The 24,032-nt window shown below is 46.6% G+C and overlaps 1 protein-coding gene and 1 long non-coding RNA gene across 10 annotated transcripts in view; both read left to right on the top strand.

Moving 5' to 3' along the window:
- Positions 1 to 13,487: 13,487 nt before the first annotated feature.
- LOC310756588 lies at positions 13,488 to 14,716 on the top strand. The gene is made up of 2 exons (XR_014544938.1): positions 13,488 to 13,606; positions 14,254 to 14,716. It is a non-coding gene; the product is annotated as an uncharacterized lncRNA (long non-coding RNA).
- Positions 14,717 to 17,457: 2,741 nt separating this feature from the next.
- The window catches only part of WT1 (WT1 transcription factor), a 51,874-nt gene continuing 45,299 nt past the window's right edge, over positions 17,458 to 24,032 (top strand). For 2 of the 9 annotated variants that reach the window (XR_014544700.1, XM_083599699.1), the window contains exon 1: positions 17,578 to 18,614. Coding sequence is in view for 4 of the 9 variants with exons in the window: in XM_083599699.1 (XP_083455825.1) it covers positions 18,209 to 18,614 (406 nt within the window). In the remaining 5 variants the exon portion in view is untranslated. Of the gene's footprint in view, positions 18,615 to 24,032 lie in introns of all 9 variants that reach the window. The other 7 variants (XR_014544701.1, XR_014544702.1, XM_083599698.1 and 4 more) reach the window with 6 other exon arrangements.

A 24,032-nucleotide genomic window follows, 5' to 3' on the forward strand; every position in this document is an offset into this window, starting at 1 on the left:
GTCCCTTTACCTATATAATCTATTAAAACCATACAAATAATTACAATTAAAAAAGCATGGCATCAGCCTTTTCATTAAAAACAATCCCAAAAGCCAAAAGTCTTCAGCTGCTGGAGGAAGGACAAGAAGGAGGGAGCAAGTCTAGCTTCTCTAGGCAGGGAGTTCCAAAGTCCAGGAGAAGCCACAGAGAAGGCCCTTGGTGTTAGCCTATTGCAGCAAAAATGTCCTTAAAGATGAACTAACTTATTATAGCAGAAATGTTCCTGGACAAGAGTCCACTTCTTGAAGGACCTTTGCATCCTAAATCTTCTCTTGGGGAAAGGCCTTGGTTCCGGCATCTCTAGTGCTCATCTCCTTATCTTCCCGCAACTTATTTCTCATGGCCCAGCTGTCCTTCCCTTAACCCCTTTCTTGACCTCTTGCAACTCCTACTTCTCATGGTGAAAGTTGACCAGGAGGTGATAAGAGAGGGTGTTTCCCAGCATTTGTTTAAGAAGTGCAATTTGTTTGACACCTATCTTTCCTTCCATCCCTGTAAAATGGATGCAACAGGACAGGAACAGGAACTTCTGAGATCAGTAATAGTGGAGGCACTGAGGTGCTTATAATTCACGAGTTCTTCCTCTGGTCCTGTATGTTTTCCCTGGGCCAAGAAGGCTAAAATTTGGGAAAGAGCTGTTATTTCAGCAAGAAAGCTGCTCTAGACAGAGGCCGATACAGAAGCTGGAGAATCTACCTCTTCCTGGCTCTCAGCCCAACTTCTCTATCCTCCAAAGATAGCCTCAGATGCAGCTTTTGTAGCAGTTCTGAAACCCTGCCAGGCTCACCATGTCCCCTGCTCCTGTGGCCATGGGGGAGATTGGGGTGTGGGTTGCCGGAGAGTATGAGGAAGAAATACAATTGTATGAACTGGGATCATGCTTTGGGTACTCCACTACCTTGGTCTTGCTGATCAGAGTTAAATGCCTTAAGTGCCAAGGCCAATCCTGCATGATGGAGACTTAAAAAACAACAACCCACAACGCAGAGTTATTGCATGAAGGGATAATGAATAATGGAGGCAATTAAGGAACGGAAGGAACTTGAGTAAGGAGAAGATCTGTTAGATTATGAATTCATTTCTTCAGGAACATGATGGAAGTCCCACAGTGTGGGAAACATAACATTCAATTTGACAAAGAGTTGAAATGTGTGCCATAGGGAACAATCCTGCATTGCCATGTGGGGCTTGACCTGCATGGCCTGGTCGCTCTTTTCCACTTTTTAATGATTGTGGATCCGGGATCATAGGGAATTAGCCCACTTGGTGTAGGAGACTGGTGTTAAGACCCCTTGACTGCATTTCCATGACTGATGCATTCTGGATGACAGATACAAATATGCTTTTCAAGGTCTGTATTTCCCTGTGTATTAGAGCACTTTAAACTCAGATTTAATTAAGAGTCAGCTGTTTAACCACTGAGTTAATTTGAACAGACAGAATATTACATTTCTGCAAAGTGGGTAACAGAGTAGTAGTGGTAGCAGCAGCAACAGCAGTAGGAGTGGGATCTTCAACAAAGTTTTTGCAGTGCATTATTCTCCCTTCAAAAAGGTATGGTTCTGTTCAGGCTTCTAGACAGCCATTCGCTCTGAGCAGAGCGAATTCTCCCAGATTCATCTTTGCTGATATTGAACACAATTACTACCAACTTCCTGTGTGCTGATGAAGAACAATAATACTGAGAGAGAGATAAATAAATAAATGATAGAAAAAAAAAAGAAATAGGGTTTGCTTGTTTTTACTCTACTGCTACATAAAGATAAATTAGAAACATGTTATGTTTCATATTCTTTGCCTGTCTGGAAAATTATAAGAAACTAGTTACCTATAGTGTCCACATATTCAGATAACAGCAGTAAGAAGCAGTTTGCTTGCTGGGGCAAGGGGTGGAATAAGGTCTGTCAGTGTGGACTGGGAAAGGTTGACTATAGCAAAAGGCAGCTTAGAGAGCTCAAGTTTTGATAGGTGGGTAGGTATATGAGATATCATGTGTATAGAAGGGAAAGTGCTTTTACAGTTTGAAAACACACACACACACACACACACACACACACACACTCTCTCTCACACTTCACGTTTTTGCCAAAATGGAATTTCAGTACAAGCTGCCAAATAAGCTATGATGGGAGTTGGATTTTATCCAAGGTCTGTATTTCTTAATTATCATTATGAAAGAGCTACGGTCACAGGAATTAAGTTGTAAAATATTAGATGTGTAAAATCGTCTCCCTAGGACAGTCCTGTGAACAAAGAAACTCACTGTTTTACAAAGTCTTGGCTGCAATTTAAGATGGAACTTGTAATTGCTACTTCAGCGGTTGCCTAATGGAAGGACTTTTCTTGCCATAAATTGGGGAGAGAGAGGATCTTCAAGAACTGTGGTGCATGATGGAGGGCGCTAATCTGCTAATCTGTTTAGGAGATTAATGTGGGGTTTAGTACATACAAAAGAGAATACTATTTCCTTATATAGAGCATGTTGTAAATTCTTAGCAAATATGAGTTATGGAATCAGCCTAAGGGCTATTGTCATGCTTTCCTGGTGCATAGGGCCAATTTGCAAACACGCCCCCATTCATGTCAACTTGTGTTCAATGGGCAAACTTCCAGGTAAGTGGGTATAGGATTGCAGCATTAATTGTTAAAAACAATCCCCACTCAGAGCAAAGAAGCTGTGAGCTAGTCACAGATTTGGCTGCTTCTGAGAAGGAATAACATGGGATCTGAAATAGGTATTTTAATTATTTGTCATGCTTTGACAGTGAATTACAGTCTTTTACAGCTTGGGCAATAAAATATGTACTGCTATCCTGACATTTGAAATATGATCCTAGTTTATGTTGAAATGAGTTTTGGGACAAGCGGCCACAAAAGGAGCAAGCCAATGGGTGTTGTGCTATTGAAGGGAATATAGCTGTATACACCGGCTCCTGGGATACTCAAGGGTCGAGTGACCAAAAGAATCTCCTTGTATCACTGACAACCATTATTTCTTCTGGCAATTTAAAAAGTAGAAACATGAAGTCATAGTCTGTCCTCAGCATTGGTACTTAACTGGGGTGGGTGCCGGAAATGTAGAACATTTCATCTTTCTTAACTGTTTGCACTATAGCTTTGCTACAATAAACATGGCCTTGACTTCTCTTCCGTCTCAGAGATGTTACAAATGACTTACATTGACTCATCAAATTGTCTCTCTGTGTCTTACCAATGACTGGCACTGACTCATCGAAACATCTCGCATACTGTACTTCTTTCTAAACACACTTATTGATACACTAGAGATGTGTGCTTTACCCACCCCCCTTTCCAACGCGAAACCTTTCTTGTTAGTTTTGGAACTTTAAATTCTAATTCTGAACACACAGGCTTGAATCCTGGTGATATAACCTAACATTCCTTATAATTAAACACCTCATAATATTTTCCAGTATGTATTGCTTTATCTGAGCTTGGATAGCTCAGTTGGTTAGAGCACGGTGCTGATAACGCCAAGGTTCAGTTCCCATATAGGACAGCTGCATATTCCTGCATTACAGGGGATTGGACTAGATGATCCTCAGGGTCACTTCCAACTCTACAGTTCTGATTCTATGCTGAAAGCAAATTGAATACAGTGGTACCTCTGGTTACGAACTTAATTCATTCTGGAGGTCCATTCTTAACCTGAAACCTGAGGTACCACTTTAGCTAATGGGGTATTCCGCTGCCGCCAGCGCACAATTTCTGTTCTCATCCTGAGGTAAAGTTCTTAACTCAAGGTACTACTTCCGGGTTAGCGGAGTCTGCAACCCGAAGTGTCTGCAACCCGAAGTGTTTGTAACCCGAGGTACCACTGTAAACTGGGCATAATCCAATTAACTGACCTGGGAGTAAATCCCATTGAACTAAACAAGGCTTATTTCTGCATAGACATAGATAATTGTTACTAAGCACTGCTGGTATAGCAAAGTCACTGAGTTAGTCCACTGTGGCAAAAAACAGCAATCTCTGGCAACAAAGGCAAGGACTTACTTCAGCAGAATAAACTCTCAGCACAATAAACCTTTGCCTTTTCTCAGCCTTCATAGCAATTGACATTCACTGTGTTTGTTTCCTTGGAAGGAAAGTTTGTTGATTTCAGTGCAGTATGTTCCATATCTAAATGCCAATAAGGGAGTAATGCAGAGGGCCAATTAATGTGTATCTTGATGCATATGGGATCAGCATAACAACCTTTTCTGTTTCCATCTCTGAAAATGGCTTAGAACTACTTTTTAAAAAGCCAACAGCTGGTTGGCCTAATGATCCTTCCTCCTTGTAATCAACAGGACTTTTATTTTTAAAATAATGCATTTAGGATTCAAGATTAGGGTTACCTCAATTAAAAAAGTGAAAATCCGGACAGAAGTGTTGTTGAGCTTTTCTTGGCAAGAAGCATTTTTGGCAAAATCACAAACAAAAGTGACTTTTTGAGCTATTTTTCAGGAAAACTGGCAAAAACGACACTGCCAACATGTGTTGCCATATGTCCAGATTTTCCTGGACATTTCGCCGATTTCTGCCCCGACACTGCTTCGGACTGCAGTATTCTGGGTATGTCCAGGAAATTCTGGACATGGTAGAACCCTATTCAAGACCCCTGAAGTAGCAAATGTGGAGAGTCATGAGGTCTGCCCCCTTTTCCATCAATCTACAGAGAAAAGGGTTAATATAAATTATGAAATTGAACAGGAAAGGTTTTAAACTCACTTTTATTTTTCTTGTATATTTGAGAAGACTTAACCACGGCTACACTTTCTGAGCAGCCCCAGCTAATCTTTCCATAGATCCTATTGTGTGTCTGAGATGTTTAAAACGTCACATAGATCTGAAAGATGTTACCGATACCTACTCCTATATGAACTCTTATTCACCAGAATCCTGGCTGGAACTAGCTGTAGAGGGATATTTTATGGCTTTATGCAGCCTGGTGATTTATGTTCAGTTTTGCCCTAGCAATATGCTAATAAATTTAACAAGACCCCTGTAGTACCCTCGTACTTCATTTAAAATGAAACTTGCTGCAAGGTGAGACATCGCTTGTGGGGGGCAGGGAGGCAGAGAAAGGGGGGAGATGCTCTAGAAAACTGGAAGAAAGAGTGCAATTCACAAATGCAGGAAGGAGTAACGTGTGGACCTAAACCGGTTAATGGACCAATCTGTGAAAACAGCTTGAGCAATTTCAGACAGCTGCAATCCTGTCTATCTAGAAATAGAGCTGGAGATCATTATGGGACTTAAAGAACATTGTGATTTTAAGCATAATTCCAAGTTAGTTGAGTCTAATCTCCATTCTGAACCCAAGCGCAGCCCCATCCTATGCATGTTCACTTGGAACCAAGGTTGCAATCAAAACATAGTCTGCATCGAAACACAGGTTACCTCCCAAGCAAACATGGATATAGGATTGTGTTGCACAATCCTATACCCACCCCCAGTTCAACGGGTTTTACTTTTCTATTAGGTAGGATTAGTGCTTTTTTTCTTTTAAAAAATGTTTAGGGGTACTCTCATTTTGACTCAAGAAAATCACCATTTTATAGTTCAAATTGGGGGAAACAAATGGACAAAAGTACAAAGATTCACAAAAAGTTTAGAGGTGTGCGTCCCCCGAGAAAAACAGGTTCAGATCAGGGCTTTCATTTGGTACAGAGCTTGCTTCCAGATAGGGGAGTGAGAGGAATCCACTCCAGTTCAATGAAACCCCAGTAGTGAGTCATAAACCCAGGTACAGGATTAATTGGTTTATGAAACTGGTATAGCCCCAGATGTAGCAGGCCGCTCAAATGGAAGTGGACCAGCTTAAGAGGTTTGTGGATCCCAGTCACCTGACCTAATGAAGACTGCCCCCACTCCACACCCATATCCTGCTGTTATAGGATCAGTGCAAGGTTCCTAATCCAGAACACCCTGAGGCAATCTGTTGACGTCAAGGGCTCAGAATTTGCAGCCAAAATCTTTCTTCTGGTTGGGAAAGTTATGACAGTATAAATACCCTCCGCCTGGCAGACAAGTTGTTCATAGGATCATTTCGAAATAGTTTGGAGAGGAATAATGTTCTGGGAGAAGAGATTAGGAGCACTGTGTTTCCTACAGGTGCAGAAAAAGCAACTTGGTCCCCCCCTCCCCTGTTTATCTCTCTCGAGACCCCTCTCCCCTTGTCTTTCTTTCTTTCTCTCCCCTCCTCTTGTTCTTTCCCAAAGTTGAATCTGGGGTCAGAACTTCTAATTGTAACCTCAGACTGGAATTCCAGATGGTGTGTTCAAGACTCGGAGCAAGTCTCAGTTCATCAATTTCATGTGCTCGAGTGTCTGCTCTGGCTGTGGCCCCGACTCCATTCCCAACGTGGCATTAATGCAGAACAAATTGAGACATATCCTCTCGATAATTAGTTCCAGGATTGCCCAAGATTTACGGTAAAATAATAGAGCAAACTCCACAAAAGCTGGGGATTTTTTTTTGCCTCCTACCACCGAACAAGGAGGAGGAGAGTGATTTGGCTGAGATGCTGCTGCTGCGCAAAGTTGGCACCAGAGAGGGTGAAGAGGGAGCCAGGACTCTGGATGAGTTGCTGGTATGGGAGTGAAACCATTAGCAGTGCATGAAGCAAGGAAGGAACCCAGAACGAGAGAGTGCCATATATTTATAAGTTGGGCGAGGAAGAAGAGGGCCGGATACATAGCACAGCACAACCTATGCAAGCCTACTTGGGAAGGAGCCCCATTTAAGTCACTGGGGCTGACTTCCGAGTAAACGTGCATAATAATTTTGGGTCTTGGAACTAAATAAGTCCCACTGGTTTTATGGAATTTGCTCTCTGTGTGGGGGTTTTAAAAGTAAAGGATCCATGGTCTGTCTACTAGAGGAAGGTCCACACATTCCCAACAGCCTAAATCAGCCCCCTACGTTTTTCACCCCCATCCCCGCAAAAGAGAACAATAATCTTAAGGCATTTCTAACTGCCAGGAGGTGCGGTGCTAGCAGGGAGGCTTAAGATAGCTTGAGAAAGTTCTCCAGCGGAAGCCTCCGTATGCTTACTCAGAAGTAAGTTGCACTGCGTGGGGTTTGCTCTCAGCCAAGTGGGAATAGGACTGAAGCCCAAGAGTCTCATCTATCCACCAGGCCTCAAAAGGCCCCCGCTAGTTTGAGCTGTGGTGCGCCTGGGATCAAGCAACAGAAAACGGCTACCCCTCCATTGTCTGGCCCCATTTCCTAGCAGGAACGGCACCATCACCCCGGATGGAAATGGGAGGGCCTTTGGTCTGATCCAGCAAAGGAACTCAGACAGACCAAGCGTCTGCACGTGCAGCCCCCACTGCGCTCAATAGGGCTTAGTCCCAAGGAAGGATACATAAAGCCTTTTTTAATTTTTAAAATTAATAATCCAGCACAATAAATTTACAACACAGGCTATGAGTTGGACACCCAAAAGCAATAGCGGTCATATCCCGAGACCACACAGCAACATATCAAAAGTCTTCTTCGCTGTTGGCTGGGATGTGTCAGATGCAGGAAGGAAAATATGTTTTCTTTTCTTTTCATATTGGGCAGATTCCCATAAGCTTCCCCAAAACAAAGGGCATTACGCCCTCATTGTGTTTGCAAGAGGTTTAAGATAGACTAGGCCCGGGTGAACTTGCCAGCTGAGATGGGGAGGGGGGGGCTGGAGGTTGAGATCCAGTGTGTTCGACTATTTGCCTTCTTTCTTAGGCACGCGCTCAGTCTCATAATCGGGTAATTTTTTCTCTCCGAAGGAACCGCTAGAGCGCATTTACTCGAGACTAAGAAGTCTGAGGACAGGAAACTTAAGACTGCTCTTAAAATTTCAGAAAAGTTTCTGATTTAAAATATATATTGTTAACAAACGCTTAACTTATCTATGTTAGTTTCTGATTCACAATCTGGTTAAGTGGAAGTGTGTGTGTGTGTGTGTGTGTGTGTGTGTGTGTGTGTGTAATATATAGCCCGGCTTTCCATGAATCGTGCCCTTTGACGGTTAAGAACATTAATACATATTTTACAAAGGGGGGCATTTATTCTCATTTGTCTTAGTTGGACGGGCTCCCCCATTCTTTAAATACATTTCCTTTGTAAGAAGAGCCATTGTTTTCAATCGATTCACGCAACTGTCCGCTTAAAATCAGCTGGAATATGATGCTGTGCATTTCTCTTTCCATGAATTCGGCTTGTTCCTCTCTCCCCTATGTTCTACATTAGTTTCAGACATTTGCTCCTGAAATAATGATCTTTATCTTACTGCCCTATCCTAATCATCTATATTAAATGGCACTTACTCCCAAATAAGTATACTGTACTAAGCTAGAATTGCCGCCGTACACAGCATAGTTCTATTCATGTCTACACAAAAGCAAACTCAAATTTGCTCGGTGGAGTCTTAACTTCCATGTAAGTGGGTACAGGATTACTTCCTTAACTGTTCCTGTTGGCTTCACTCCAGACAATGGAGTGAGATCCATTGATTTCCATGGGTCTTTCTTTCAAACATGTGCGTGGGTTTAGGGCTGCATCCGAAGGCCCCTTTCTCTTCAGTCCTTCAGGGTTAGAGAGCGCCTTCCCACCCAGCGGATCTGGCTGTGAATGCGAGCGAGCCCCCTTTCGCCCTCGCTGCCCCCGCCGCGCTGAACTCCCGGAGCAAGACGCGCATTAATTAAAGTCTCTCCCGGCTCCCTTTCATTTTTCATTGGTCCACATCTTGGGATTGCCAAGGCGCTGCAGCCCAATGGCAGGCCTGCCCTGGGATCTCATAATGCATACTTCGGCACTGGCTGAGGCCAAAGGGAGGTCAGCGGCGCTATTTATTACTTGCCTGAGTTCCTTCGCTCGAAGGAGTCCATGAATCTTGACAGATAGCTCGTCTCTTGTCTGTTTTTACAGTTGCGCGTTGCTGGTGAGGTTACAGAGGAAGCGGGAAGAGACGGGCTCGAAGCGCCGAGAATTCCCTGGCGAGGATGAGCTAACAGAGACCCGGCTCGTTTCTCTCTCGCCCTCCCTCTCTGCTCACAGCCCCCCTTCAAAGATGGGGAGGACAACACGCCGAAGTTGAAAGGAAGGAGTCTGAGGGCAGAGGGAATCCCTCTCCCTTTTGCAGCGCGCCTCTTTTGATCTCCGAATAATATATGTCTACACGCCGATCAGCGCGAGCGGTGACTCGTATTATTATGGTTTTTTACGCAGTTCGGTTTCCTGTGCCGGCGAAATCGCTCCTTGTCACCCCCACCCCACTTCTTGAGCTGAACTTTTCAATGGCTGCGCATCGCTCCCATAGCGCTGGCTTGTTGCTTACGATGGATCTCCACCCCCCCCCAAAAAAAGCTCCGATGAGCCCGGAAATCAGAGTGCAAAACAGAGACAAATGTGCCCATTTCCCTTCTCCAGTAGAGCGCGATGGGCGTTTCGGTGTGTGTTTGTGTGCATGTGCATTTTTCTGGAATGCTTGTTCCACCAAAGCAACTTCTTCTACGCCAGCCCTGCTGGGTTCCCTCCCGCGCGCCCCTCCACACTTTTCACAAGCTGGGTGGAAACATCTCCTTTTAAACATGCATTTTTTTTCAGAGGTGCCAGGAATTCCCCACCTGGAAAGAGCTGAAGCTGACAGATTTAGGCCGGTTTGGGGGGGGAAGGAGGGGTGGAGAACGCAGCCTATAGCTCTAGCGGAGGCGGGATGGATTTCATGGCCAGGGCTCCGCCGACGTTCACAGCAGTTGGAGAGTTTTTCGCTGAAGGCGCTTGTTTGTGCGGGAGGTGTGACCTAGCAAGAGAGAGATGGAAGAAGAGAGAGAGAAAAAGATCTAACGCCTGGATTTCCTGGGAAGAGGTTTGTGTACATCTTCACACCCGTTGCAGGCGACCAAGACTTATTGTCGCGTCTCTCGTGCCGCCGCCCCCCCACCTGCATCTGAATAACTCAAAATAGTCGCAATCATCTCCAGTTACACAAATTACGTTAACTTTCCCAGCTTCTTGTGTTTGTAGGGTTGCCGCCCTCTAGGCTGCCGCGCGCGACAAAGGCTTCTGTGAAACCGGAAAGCCTGCACACTTTGCACACTTTCTTGGCCCAAAGGTCCAATGGACGATCCCAGCAGGTCTCTTTCAGATGTTTTTCCGGGGTGGGGAGAAGGACTGGCATGGAAGGGGTCAGAAGCCAGAACAGCCCCTCTCTTCTCCATTCGGCTATTGAAGCTTCCTTCTCGAACCCTCGACCGGGAAAGGGACACGTTTTGAGCCCCGGATATTGGGAACAGCGGAGCTTCAGCCGATTCACAATGCAAAATGGTTCAGGCACACACGCACCCGGCCCCAGTTCAGAAGAACTCTGTGCTGCTCTCCCAGAAACCTCTGCCTGCCCCAGTGACTGCCCTCTCAGCCTAACCTACCCCGCAAGGCTGTTGTGAAGATGAAAAAGGGGAGAGAGGGAAAACAGTGTATACCGCCTTGAGCTGCTTGCAGGAAAGGTGGTCTATCCATGTAAGAGTAGCTGCGCCCAGTTTGGAAGAACAAGAAGGCTGCTCTGTACAGCGCTGCCGCCCGGGACGGCGCTTTCTGAGCTTCAGCTCCTGCGTCCTGGCGCGCTGGGTGACAGGTTCGCTCCTGGGAATGGGGGACTGGCGGCCGGTGATTGATTCTCTGTCTCCTCGCAGCTCTCGCTGCTCCCTTCACCCTCCGCGGCTCCTGCCTGGAGATGGTTCACAGCTTTGTTTTTCCCGGGGATGGCACTTTAAATAATCAAACCCTTGAGTGAGTGAGAAGAAAGATATTTCCCCTCTGCTTTTCTGCTGAGACTCACCAGCGAGGAAAAAGGGCAGAAATGCGCTTGGATCTCGATCTCTCTCCCACCCCCCACCCCCCTCCACTTCTTTGAAGGCTGCGGTCCCTGAGCGCATTTATTTTGACGATTCAGGCCGCATTCCTTCGAATCTCCTTTACCAGGGAGTAAGCCCCGCTTGGTTTCAGTGGGCTTTGCTCCCGAATAGACATGACGAAGGAAGATTGCAGTCCGAATCCTGCATCATACATCCTCCGCCCATCCTAAACGAGATCAAATCGCTTCCGAAGCTGAGTGGGGGAGGAGGCTGTGTGTGCGAGCGGGAAAGTGAGAGTGCCGGAACCACACTTTCGTTCCCACTTTCCTTGGGCGCTTTCCACGGACGTGGGTTTGGAATGCTGCTCCTGCCACAGCCCGCGTGTCTGTCCGGTCTTCCCCAAAGTGGTGGGGTTAAACCACTGGTTAATCGAGTCGTGTGACTGAATGCCAGAGCAATAGCGAAGTAAAGATTCCCAACATCTAGAAATCTTTTTCCCCCACCGGAGGCGTCGGTAGACCCTGTTTCTACGGCTGTCCCTCCCAAATATTTTTGGAATTTGCCGGTTTCCATAAAATGGGAGGGGGCGCGTCATTGGCCACTTATTGTTGCTATTGTTGTTTAAAGAACCGAGCCCTTGTCCTATCTATCTCTTGGCCTTCAAGCTCAAAGGAGAAATCCAATCAACCCGGTGTATCTGTTATTGGGGTTATTTTTAAATGCTGCGAATGAGGAGCTAGAAGCAATACATGAGATGGGACTATCTTACACGGGATCCATTGCGGAAACTGACCGGCCAATGGGCTTTCATCCAGCCCTGTTATGGTCTCAATTCCTGAAATTCTGAGCCTCTGCTCGACGTAAGCAACAAGTGCCACTGGAAGCCAGTTCCATCCATTTCAAAGGGGTAGTGGAAAATTTAAGGAGAACTTAGCCGGGAGGGGGCGGAAATTCGACCCTGCCACTTCATGTTTTGGGGGGGATTTATCAGTCAGCGTGACCCACGTTGAGCTCCAGCCAAACCACACTGATCTGAATGTATTTCGTTCAGTTAGACGGAAATCAGATTAAAAACCAGTGGCTGTGTGGTTCATTCTTCCCCACTCCTTCCAGAGGTCTGAGGGCGGGTTATTCTCCTTTGAAAGCCAAAAGCTCAATAACAACTCTGAACTGTACTATGTAAATAGACAAAAGCTAACCTAGAAAAGGTCGACCAATTTATAATCTGGACAAAAAAAAAAAGCTAACACAGGGTTAAGACAACAATGGCCCTCGCAAAGAGCTCTGGTCCATCTAGGGCCGCAGGGGTCGTTCATTAGTGCCGATGGCGAACCTGGGATACGGGTCGTTGACAGATTATATTATCTCGGTTCGTTCTACGGTACTTAAAAAGAGCCTTTGCCAGTTTAGAGGGAAGAGCAAATGGGAATTGCTAAAGATTTCGCAATAGTTTAGGGTGGGGAGATTTTAAAAAAAACAACAACTACCATTAAGTGGTTTAAAAACGGCGATGCCTCTCCGCCTGTACTCAAAAAAGATAAGCTCTGACTCAGTATCTTTCATTCCGTGCTGAGAAAAATGCTACCTGGATTTCTTTGAGACGGAGCGGTTCGGCAAGGAAAAGATGACGGTGTCCGTATTTAAAAGGAACTTTCCAATTATCAAAACGGATCGGACTTCTCAAGCATTGCAATTTAAACCACTGCAGTTTTACGTGCTATATTACGGCAGATCGGAATGAAATGGCAGAAAGAAGGGGAAACCCAGAAAGCGATGGCTAGCGGTTAAATAGGCACCTACCTGTTACCGCTTGTGTAGGAGCAGAAGGAGGCTTGGGCGTTTTTTAACTCCGTACCATTTACCACTCTCCGAAGGCAAAGGTGATTTGTTACTCTGCAACTGAGTTCAGTCTAAGAAGGAAAAGGTATAAACTTACCAAAGTCATTCAAAGTTGAATTCTGGAATTATGTGTCCGAAACTCACTCTCTCTTTCTCTCTCTCCCTGTAAAGGAGAAGTAAAGGTCCTTTACAAACCATATTCCATACTGAAGTTAAACACACGTACTCAGAGACACGATCAGGAAACAAAACAATTTTGCTGACTTGGTTTGATTCGGCACTTGCTTTTAACTGAGAAATATATGGGTGCTATTTTTAAAATGAAGATATTTGGCAATACTGTACTTTCCAGACACTATATAGTCCAATGAATAAAGAAATCAGCAAACAAAACAAACTTGGGCACTGTGTGTGTGTGTGTGTGTGTGTGTGTATGCAAGTAACTATGCATATCCAAACTTTACAAGATCCTTTAAAAAGGTATAAATTGCCGCACTAGTTTTGAATGTTAAGAAAGTCTCATAAGCTGAGTCTGAAATTCTAGATGCTGCCCTTTTCATGTACCAAGTAACCCTGTCCCCTAGAGAGGGTTATGTTAACTAGGTTGTTTAATACCTGCTGAAAAACTGCACGTGACACCAGAAGAGTGATTTGCAACGTTTTGCTTCCTCTCCTGTAATATACACCGGTAAGTTTATTGCATTAAATTTCATCTGTTAGGAGCTGTCAAGAGCCAGATGTCAAAAACGGCTCAGGCTGCCATCTTGAGGCTGAGATTCTCTTGGCGAAAGCGCAAGTGGTCTCAGTGCGGTTTACTTCCGAGTCGATGTTTTTAGCGTCAGCGTCTGCTATTTTCACTCGTAATAAAGTTCCACTAAAACAAGTAAGTGGCTGCTAAGTAACGCCCCCCCTTAAAGGATCGGGAGTTCAGTGGCGGGACCAGGGGAAAAAAATATCAGGGTGGGCACAGAAGGGGCAAAGTGTGTTTCTAAGTGGGCGACAAAGAAAAATAGCAGCATATATGAATGACAGGAGTTCAGATATGGGAGGGCAAGTGGGAGGTGAGATTTTTTTGGGGGGGGTGTTGCTTGCCCCTGCCCCCCCGTCTCTGCGGGAATTAGTTGCTTGGAGAGAAAGTCACCACCTCTATAGGTTATATAGGTTAGTTGGCGTGTAGACAAATGCACAAGCTTGGGCTTGGATGCTAAATAAAATCTGAATATTAACTACGTGGAGATTTATTTGGAGATGAGTTTTATCATACTCCATGAACACAGTACTTTCATTTTTTTGAAATCAAATGCGGTCCTTCTCTTAAGCTGCTTGCTGGTTGGCGGGCATTTAAATAGATAAAGTAGATGACACACAGAACTCCACTTTCCACTAAACTGTATTGTTTATTATATTTGCTTTTAGTAAATCACTCGCCGTTTCTCTTACAACAAACCCTGTGAAGTAGGTTGGGTTGAGCGACCGCTACTGGGCCAAACAGCCTCTAACACCCTCTAATCACAGTTTCTTTTATTGCAGCTCCTCTTCAGAGTCATTCCGGATCAAACCCCCTAATGGGGGACAAAATGTTCTTAGGACGAAGTGTCTGCCATCTTACAGCCTTCCTCTAATCCCTTGCAGTGAAGGGACAGTGAAGGAGAACCAAAGGGGCTGTTTATTTAGTCGGGAAGAGTCCACTAAAGGGATGCCTTTAGAAGAGTCCACTCTATCCGGAGGGCTGGTTTTGGACCGACCTTAAAATCTCCAGGAAAATCCTTTTCGCTGCATTGAGGAATTAGGTGCACTCTGTACACTGAAAGTGTCGTAGAAGCAATAACATACAGTTGCTACACGATCTAACGTAGCTGACTCTAATCAACAACAGCTTATGCCACAATGAAAAAAGGGTCAAGTCTTTGTGGTGCCCCTAAGACTCTTCTGTGGTTTCTACTGCCGGAGTAACACAACTACTCTCCGTAAATAATATATACCATGTCCACAACATCCTCCTTTTCCTCATTCGAATTCGATCGAGGGTATGAGTCCTGTATTTCAGAAAGGAGCCTGCTGCACGGTGTAGTGGACTGCGGAAGGCATGGTCTGAGAAGGCCTGGATTCAAATGAGGGTCTCCGTAGAGAACCGGGTCCCTATCATTAGGCAGAGGGAGGCAGTGCTTCAGGCAGCAGATGCTAGAATGCCTGGAGCATCAATGAGAGGGTAGAGGCAGCCTGCCCTGCTTCCCCATAAGCGAACCTGCTGCGCCGTCGTATTGTTAGTGTGGCGGTGGGATCCACCTGCTGGTTCAGGCACATATGACTTATGTGGAAAACGGGAGGGTCACCACCCCTTCGGCTCAAGTGGCAAAAGTGTGTTCAGTCGATCCTGGAAGCAAGAGAGCGGGGAGATCCTTGATAGGTCAATACAGACGACCAGTGACGACACCAGATATAAAAATAAAATCAGAAGGGGCAAAATGAACTGAGGGTGGGGGTACTTGTGAAAAATGACTTTTCTTCAAGTAACCGCAGGGATCCAGCCACAGAGGGCAGATCCGCCTCAGCTGATGCTGTGAATTTCAAGCTCTTCTTCAGTTCACGGGATTAGAAGAAGAAACCTCCTCAAATGCGGCTCTCTTAAGCAGCCTCATTATTTGTACTCAGAGGTCAGTCCCACTGGTTTCAAAGGACTTGCTTCTGAGTAAGGCGTGCTTGGGGCGGCAGCCTTATTCGTGCATACCCTTAGAGGCGGAAGAAGAGCCGGATTTAGTAGGGAAGGTATTCTGTAGGGCAATTCAATAATAAGGTCTGGGAAGAAATAATGGCAGAAATGGTGCCCCCATTCCCTTTTGTTCAGCTCCGCTGCTTGGTGGAGCAATTTCACTATGATTTGGGCCTTAGGTCTGCAGCATCCAGGATCATGAGTCCCTGGGACGGCTGGATGGCGTCTTCTTCCGGCAACTCTGGCAGCCAAACTTTGCTCTGTTTTCCTTTGGACCACATCAGCGAGGCCAAGAAGTCTTGTATTCTGGGCAGCCCAGGACCTCCATGCACACTGCCCAGGCTTGCACCCCAGGAAGGTCACTTCAGTGCTCCTAACTAGACAAAAGCAACACGGGAGGCAGCAATTATGAGTTACTGGCCTCTGCAGCCACAGCAGGCGCTGCGATTCTCCAGCGGTTTGACTTCATCCCCGGAGGCCAGTGGCATAGCGTGGGGGGTGCAGGGGGGGCCGGCCGCACCGGGCGCAACATCTGGGGGTTAGGGTTAGGGGGCGCAAATTACTTGCCTTGCCCCGGGTGCTGACAACCCACGCCACGCCACTGCCGGAGGCGCACTCTTTTGTCTCCCGGGTACAGACCACCGATGCCAACAACTGCTTCAAACCCTGTTGAAGTGAGAATCCGCCCTCATTGTTTTACTGTTTGGATGCATATTAACACAACCACGAAGTGCGAAGGAAGCGGTGATTTACTTTAAAAGTCGCTCTCCCTTTCGTTCTACTTTTCCTGTTAGAACATCGCCAGAGTCCCCCTTTCCCTCTTTTCAGCCGATGTCACCTTCTTGACATCTGTGCATCTACTAGCATTTATATAGTGTTCAGTGCCCTTGATCGTTCTTAGAAACGGGTTGTAATTCCTGTAACTGGCTCGGAAGGTGATGGGCACCCACGTATGCTGAGGGAGGGAAACCTCCTGGCTGAGGTGAGATTCGAATCGGAGGCTTCCTGTTTCGCAGCTCAGAGGTAGAGCTGCAAGATGAGCTTCACCAGCGCCTTAAGGCCATCGTGAGCTAGACCGGCTTCCATAAAAGCACATGGCAGGGGAGCCCTAAAGCAGGATTCGACCTCCAGTGAAATTCAGGAAGAAGCACTCTCGGATGGCAGCCGGCCAACCTAATGAATATGAGATGAAGAAGAAGAGGACGGAGTCTATTTGTGCCACGTAACACTGGGCGCATTAGGGGAATCTGCGAACCAATCAGATGTCTTTAATTTAAGAACTTCTTAAATCCTTGTGTGCTTCTAGATGATGGACGGACATACTCCGAAGGCATAGGCTGCTACACAGCATGCATTTAAAGGACCTCCAAAGAATCCTGGGAACTGTAGAGCTACAATTCACGCAGAACTACAATTCCCAGGACCTTCTGTTTAGAATTATTGCGGGCGGGGCTTGCTTTAAAACTCCTGGTCCGTCTTATTTATTTAACAAATTTTGTGCACCGCTTGACTGTAGAAGCCGGTATCAAAACATTCAAAAAGTAAAATCAGCAATAAGCTAAACACACATAACTTCTCCATGTCCGGACACGCTGGCCTAAATGTTTTAAGCAGCTCTCCGAAAGTTCCTGACGGATGTCAAGGGGCAGGGAGTTCCAAAGTGTAAGGACTGCCATACTACAAGATCGGTTATTTTTTTTGACCACTGCAGGACGAGTATTGAGAACAGGTGTTATGTGGGCACGTGGGGATAGCCTGGCTCAGCGTGGTCCGCCCTGTCTCCCAGGGTTTCATCCAGGGAGGGGCATTTCCTTGGAAAGGCCGGGCGCTGGATTGGGCATCTTCTGCTTCCAAGCGCCTTTTCTCTCCCTGAGCCTTGTCAAAGTTCCCTTCGCAAACTAAGCCGCTTATGGAGCCAAGCCAGCCTCCCAGCATTTCGCCTCAGCAGCCTCCAGCTTGCCCGGGAAAGAAACCCGGGTGTGTTTAGGTCGGGTGGCTGAATTCAGGGCTCCGCGGGATGCGGGAGGGCTCGGTGTTCCGCCCTCCGCCCGCGAAATGGCGGGAGAGCCGCAGCGAGAGGTGTCTGCCCTGTCCGCTCCTGCCCCCGGGGCTGCGAGTGCTTCTGAGGCGCGCCAAGGCGGCTGAGGCGCCGAGCGAAGTGTGAAGGGAGCGCCCGCGCGCTGCTGCTGCTGCCACTGACTCCTCCTCCTCTACTGCCGCTGCCGCCTCGCGCGGCTCCCCCCTCTCAATTAGCTGAGCTTTGGGGACTTCAGGGCAAAGCCGCCGCTGAGGTAAGAAGTTCAAGGCGGCTCCTCAGTCAGTCAGTTCGCGCCTCCCTCCTCCCGCGCAGCCAGTTCAGCAGGCCAGGTCTTCCCCTCAGCCGCTTCCCGCCAGTCCCGCACTCGGCTTTTTTTTTTTTTTGCCTCGCTCGCCTTTCTATTCCCTCACACCCGCTCTCTCTCGCTCTCTCTCTGTCTGTCTGTGTCTCCTCAACTTCGCTGTCCGCCGGACCCGAAGGCGACCCTGGAGACCAACCTTGCGCTGTCGCTTTTGCCCGCTCCCGCAGGGCTGGAGCCGGGGAGTTGCGTGCCCAACCCGGACCCCGCGTCGCCGAAAGGGCTCGGCTCGGCCGCCTGGTGCCTTCAGCCGGACCCGGGCAGGGGCCAGAGCGCTTGGAGCAAGTGCAGCGCCGGCGCCGGAGGAGCAGGCGGCGGCGGCAGTAGCGGCGGCAGCGAGTGGTTCCCGGCGCCCCGGCGGAAAGTTTGCGGCGACGCCATGGGCTCCGACGTGCGCGACCTGAACGCGCTGCTGCCTCCGGCCGTGCCCTCCCTGCCGGGCAACGGCAACTGCCCTATGCCGGTGAGCGGCGCGGCGCAGTGGGCGCCTGTGCTGGACTTCCCGCCCGGAGCGTCGTACGGCTCGCTGGCGCCGCACTCGGCCTTCATCAAGCAGGAGCCCAGCTGGAGCGCCACGGAGGCTCACGAGGAGCAGTGCCTGAGCGCCTTCACGGTGCACTTCTCCGGCCAGTTCACCGGCACCGCCGGAGCCTGCCGCTACGGTCCTTTCGCGCCCCCGCCGCCGCCGCCGCCCAGCCAAGCGCCCGCCAGCCAGGCCAGGATGTTTCCCAGCGGCCCTTACCTGCCCAACTGCCTGGAGAGCCAGCAAGCCATCCGCAACCAAGGTAAGGCCGCCGCGTCCATTGGACACGCCGCGTATGCGCGCCAGCCTGACTGGCTGCCTCGGGGGTTCTCGCTCGCCTCCCTCGCCCTGATTGACAGCAAGGGCTGGAAGATGCTCCCGTCGGACGGTGCCATCGCTGGACCACAAGCCGGCGGTGGCAAACGTGGGAACCCGAATCAGAACCAGGCTCGCAGGCGGGCAGACCTAATCACCGGTCTGTTGCGCTATCCCCACTCTCCGCCTTTAGCCACGGGTTGTTACAACTCAGTTGTTACATAAAGAGTTGGTATATACGGCGGCCTGTGTAGAAATATCTAGATATTTCAGGGGGAATGTTCACACTGGTGTTCCGTTCACACGTGTGTTCCGACGCACACGTTCTGCAATGCGAGTCCACTCGAAAGCAAGTACCGCCGAGTTCAAGGGGCAACTCACACTGCAGCCTTCCTCCCGAGGGAGTGCGCATAGGATTGCAGCCGTACTTCGCTGAGAGTACTCCAGCAATCTTAACCATTGTAGGGATGTGCATTGTTGGTTTGGCTGCATTGTAAGTATACCCCTTCTCAGTCAAAACGACAGCCGTGTCTATGTGGAATCGAACGGGAGTTGCTTTTGAAGGAAGATAAAAATCGGGTTGCTAGAAATGTGAAGTTCGGCTGCTCTAAGCAGGCGGCAGGTGAATACTTCCGAGCTGGGTGTTGGAGTGGGTTAGATGCCAGTGGCACTCACCCCATGTAATTTAAAACGATAATTCTATCTTTTTAAAAAAAATATATCATCTGATAGGCGACAATGGGGCATGCCTTTAATTGTGTCCTATCCAGGTTGCGCTGTGAATTATAGTCGTCTCTCCCCCCCCCCCCCGACACATGCAGAGAAATTACTACGAGATTAAGCGGTTTGAGGGTTTGCGGCTTCAAAACTGCAATTCAAAGCGTCGTATCGTGGTCCTGAAGTATTCGCCAGGTGTAGCAATTATGACATTTAACGCCCCACATGAAGCTGGAAGGAAGGGAGTGGAAGTTATCGGGCGCAGATTCCTACTGTACAGTCAGTGGAACACTTAGCACTGATTTTGTGGTAGCTGCCATTTTTAGCGTTAGCCTTTCCGGCTGTTCAAGTACCGGATGAGCATAAACTCCGCAGACTTTTTTCCTAGCGGCCTTCAAAGAGATAGATTCAGTGGTGTTTCAGGAAAACAAACTTCTCCACCCTAGTAGCGATGCTGAGTTCAACAGGACTTACTTTCTTCTAATAACTGCACTTAAGGAATGTAGTTGTACATAAGATTGCAGCCTAAATGAGTTTATGAGAAGACTCGCTGTTTTTGCCTTATCCCATGTGCAAAAAAAAATTTCCGTGTGTGTGTGTGTAAATTATCTTTAACAGTTCTTTGGGATATCAGTTTTCCTGTCAGTCAGCGTTCGTTTACTTATTCTCACTCCAGTGGTGCCTGGTGTTAGTAAAATTCTAAAATCCGTGCTCTGAACACACGCCCACTTCCTTCCTTTTTTAGCTAACAGGTTGTAGTGCTACTTGGAGATATCCTGGCAAAGTACATAATGGCGCTCTTGATTACCCTGCGAAATGTTTGGTTAATGTTACAGAAACCAAACCGCGGGAATGACACTTGCCAACAGGAATTTTAAGACTGATTTGACTGGAACTAAATTCCACAAACAACCTTGTGCAGCTTGCATGCAGGATTCTTTTGCCAGTCTATAAGCACTGGAGATGGTGGGAATTATCATATAATGGTTTCCCCCCTGCAATGTTTTTTTAAAGGGCTGGGGGTAGGAGAAAGGTGACATTAAGCAATTGGCTGACCTGCTCATATTGAGAAGCTAAACCTGCAAAGGAGTTGCCTTGTGTTGAAACGCGTGGGTTTTTCCCCCGCGCAGAGCTTGGCTGAATAACAATTTTTACACAATAGCTGTAGAGGAATATATTAAAGCTGTTGTCTAAAAGGTGTAAGTTCTCAGGGGAACGGTGTACTAAACAGTACCCCCCCCCCAATTCTCAGCAATAAGCGTGTGGTAGTAAGTTCTGTTGAAATCCATAGGACTCAAACTGCGATCCTAAACGCACTTTTCTGGGAGTAAGTAGCAGGATACCCAGTGGGGTTTACTTTTGAGAAGACGTGCGTAGGACCGCACTATTATCTCTTTAGACTTGGGGTTTATAAACAAATAAACAAATAAATTGACCTGGACATATAAATTCTACTGATTTCGGTAGAAGACAGAGTATGTATGACTCAAGGAAATTTGTCTTGAATCGAGTCATATTCTTATTCTGGCTGCTCTTCTATTTAGGAACAGGAAAACAGGTGACTGTAAAACTGGAAGCAGCTTGAAGCAATTATTCAACTAAAATGCTAAATTGTTCTTGTTTTCATCTAGATTCCTATATGTAAAAGAGAAAGGCGTGTCCTCTACTGCGAAATTAGTGGGACCTAACCTTAGACCCTGCAGCTCCAATTCAATTCGGGGGGACCTCCAGGTGGATTGTTTGTCACCTGAACAGTTTATTGCGACCTGAGTTGAGTTGAGTTGAGTTGACTAGTTGACTAGTTTTCCTAGGCAATAGCTTACTTTAGCAGATGCATGAAGTGGAAGTACTATATAATTATTGGTGAATTCCAGAGAATTATTTGTTGTGAATTCCATAATTATTCGTGTTTGCTTCTGTAACTTGATCTGTTGCAATACTACACCGACTGAGGCTCTCAACAGCGTCTTGGAGGGAAGGCATCTTGGAGAAAAGCGAAGGACCTCCTTTCGCTTACTTTGCAATTGTCCCTTGAAAACGCGGTTCTGGAACAACGCAGAGCAGCCCAAAGTATGATTAACTTCCAGTAAGAATTCATTTAATCTAATTAACAGTTCACAGTAGTTCACGCAGTTCATACAGTTCGCCAAGTTTTACTTTTGCACGAAACCACTCAGTTTATCATTATTTTAAGGAAGTTACCAAATCAGCATGACTAAAATTTGTAACGCTTCCATGGATAAAGTGAGGAGAGAGGAAACTTTTAAAAATCCTTTTTAAGGAAGTGTTACCTTGTTGGCGGGTTTTAAGACCTAGAGCTTTGTTCTGCAAAATGTTAGGTTAGGGAGGCAATCTCTTTCATTATTTTGGGAAGCCACTCCTTTTCTAAATAGCAGTTAACCTCTCTCCCTCCCCCCAATCAAGTTCTTGCATCTGGGTCAATAGTAATTTTTTATGGACCCTGCTCTACTGGAATGCTGATGTTTGGTTATTGGGTCTGACAATTTCTGACTCCTTAGCGAATTCCACATGATGATGATGATTCCTATATAATGTGTGGGTTTCTGTGTATCATGGGGGAGGGTAGTTAAATTAATGAGAACTGTCAGAATGGAACAGAAGTGCAATTCAATTTCTTTTGATGTGAACTGCCAACCTGTTCGCCACCAGTTGATTTTCATTTATTTTCATTTAAATATTATTTTTATTCCACTCCTCATTCAGAAAAGGCTCCCAGACAAAGACTTGCAATTTGAAAATACACAACACAAAAGGAAAATCGATTGGGAAGCAGAAGGAAATAAGCAAACTCAGATATAAGTGATTAGAACCTCTGTTGCTATGTTGATCCAATTGCATGTTTTTCGTGTATCTTTCTCCCTGTATGTATGCATGCACATACATACCTGCGAACATATATGCATATATAATACATACAGTAATTTTTTTTGAAGAACATTGCCTTGGAATTCTCTCATTGCAGTTAGAATTGTTTTGCATTATATCGCTTTATCATGTGTCGGTTAAAATTCACATCCCTTCTTACACCTTTTTGTGTGTGAGACCAGAAATATATTTGTTGTCAGTTATTGTTAGTTGTTGAAAAAGAATCTTTCTAGATTAGCTGAAGTGTATAGATATAGGAAAAGAGTTCGAATGACAGCAGGATAAATGTAATTGTTAACATTAAAAGAATGCAGGGGAAATTAGCACAATTTATCCTAAATCCATGCTTTCCCGTGGACACATTAATCAACAGCAACTTTTATATTCTGTTTTTAATAAATTAGATTAGTGTTGTTGAAAAGTGCTAAATAGAAGTTCCACAATTGCATTAGTTCTCCTCGCCTTGTTTAGTGATGAGAAATCGCTTTTGGAGGCGTGCATTTTGTCCATACGCCCTACGTCCGAGACACGGTAATTCTGTCAGAAGCCAGAGGCTATATATTATATTAAATCAGAATAGCGAAAGAAAATAATTTACTTTGGTAGGGCAGTTATGCTTGTAAAATAAGAATTCGAGTTCTTATAACTGCTGTTTTGATATGAAGAAAATTAATATCCATACTTTTGATTTTCAAAAGGGCGCATTGATAAATATGGGTTTCCTGGCAACGTGAGTCCTGGTCCTGATGAGTGACAGGTTCGTCCAGATACCTTAGATTCAAACTTAGATCCCCGATCTTTATATACTCGAAAGTGAGAAAGCTGCTGATAACAATATGCTGGTTTGGTTTAATTACTGCACCACAAGACCAACGGTGAGGAAGAGTATGATTTTTAAAAAAATTGTAGAGAAGAAATTTAACGATAATCCACAATAAAAACAAACCACCAGCGTCTTTCTAGCTGAAACAGGCGAACGCAAGAGAGGGCAGGGGAGAGCACTATGGCAGGACACCAAGGTTTCATTGGGTGGCTGGGAAGAATTTGGAGAAGCTGGCAAACTATGTTTTGGGCACGAATATAATGTTCTTGTTTTGAATCAGTCAAGGTTGAAGTTTAGGTTTCAGACGAGTTTTCCGCCGTGGGAAAGATATTACCTTGACGGTTTTGCCAAGGCTTGGGGGGGGGGGGGAAACCTTCCTGCTTTGAATCTCTTGCCCCGTCCGCGTCCCCCTCCCCGTCGCTTCTATTCTTCCATGCAGCTGGGCTCCGCCAACAATTGTATCCCTTCAGAAGATTTGCCTTCTCCGCCAGACGTCCAGATCTCAATTATTTTCAGCACATTTTAATCAGCCCGGCCTCCGATAAAGTCCTAATTAAAGAGCCTTCGCTATCAGAGGGCTGGTTCAGAACTCAGGCCTCTTATCGCATTCCTGAAGCTGTGGGTCAGGCAACACCGGGAAATGTGGCCAAAACATCATTCTGCTCCGAGTCGAATTGTGAAGGTCACCCAATAAAGTTGCACGCTGGGCCAAGAGTAACGAACAGATCTGAAGTGTCAATGCTTCGGGGAAAGTTGAAAAGGAAAGAGGAGGGAGAAAGGGAGGAGGCAAACCTTTGCTTTGTGGGTTATGAGCAGAGATAAAGAAGCCCGGGACAGCTGCAGCAGGGAAGTGCAAGGGTTGGGCACCGGCTGTCAACGCCGTCCGTGCGCCGGGGGGAAAAAAGGAAGGCTGCGCGCAACAGAACGCGCCAGGCGCAC

This window comes from Podarcis filfolensis (assembly GCF_964270895.1).
Source record: "Podarcis filfolensis genome assembly, chromosome: 1".
Classification (NCBI taxonomy): Eukaryota; Metazoa; Chordata; class Lepidosauria; order Squamata; family Lacertidae; genus Podarcis; species Podarcis filfolensis.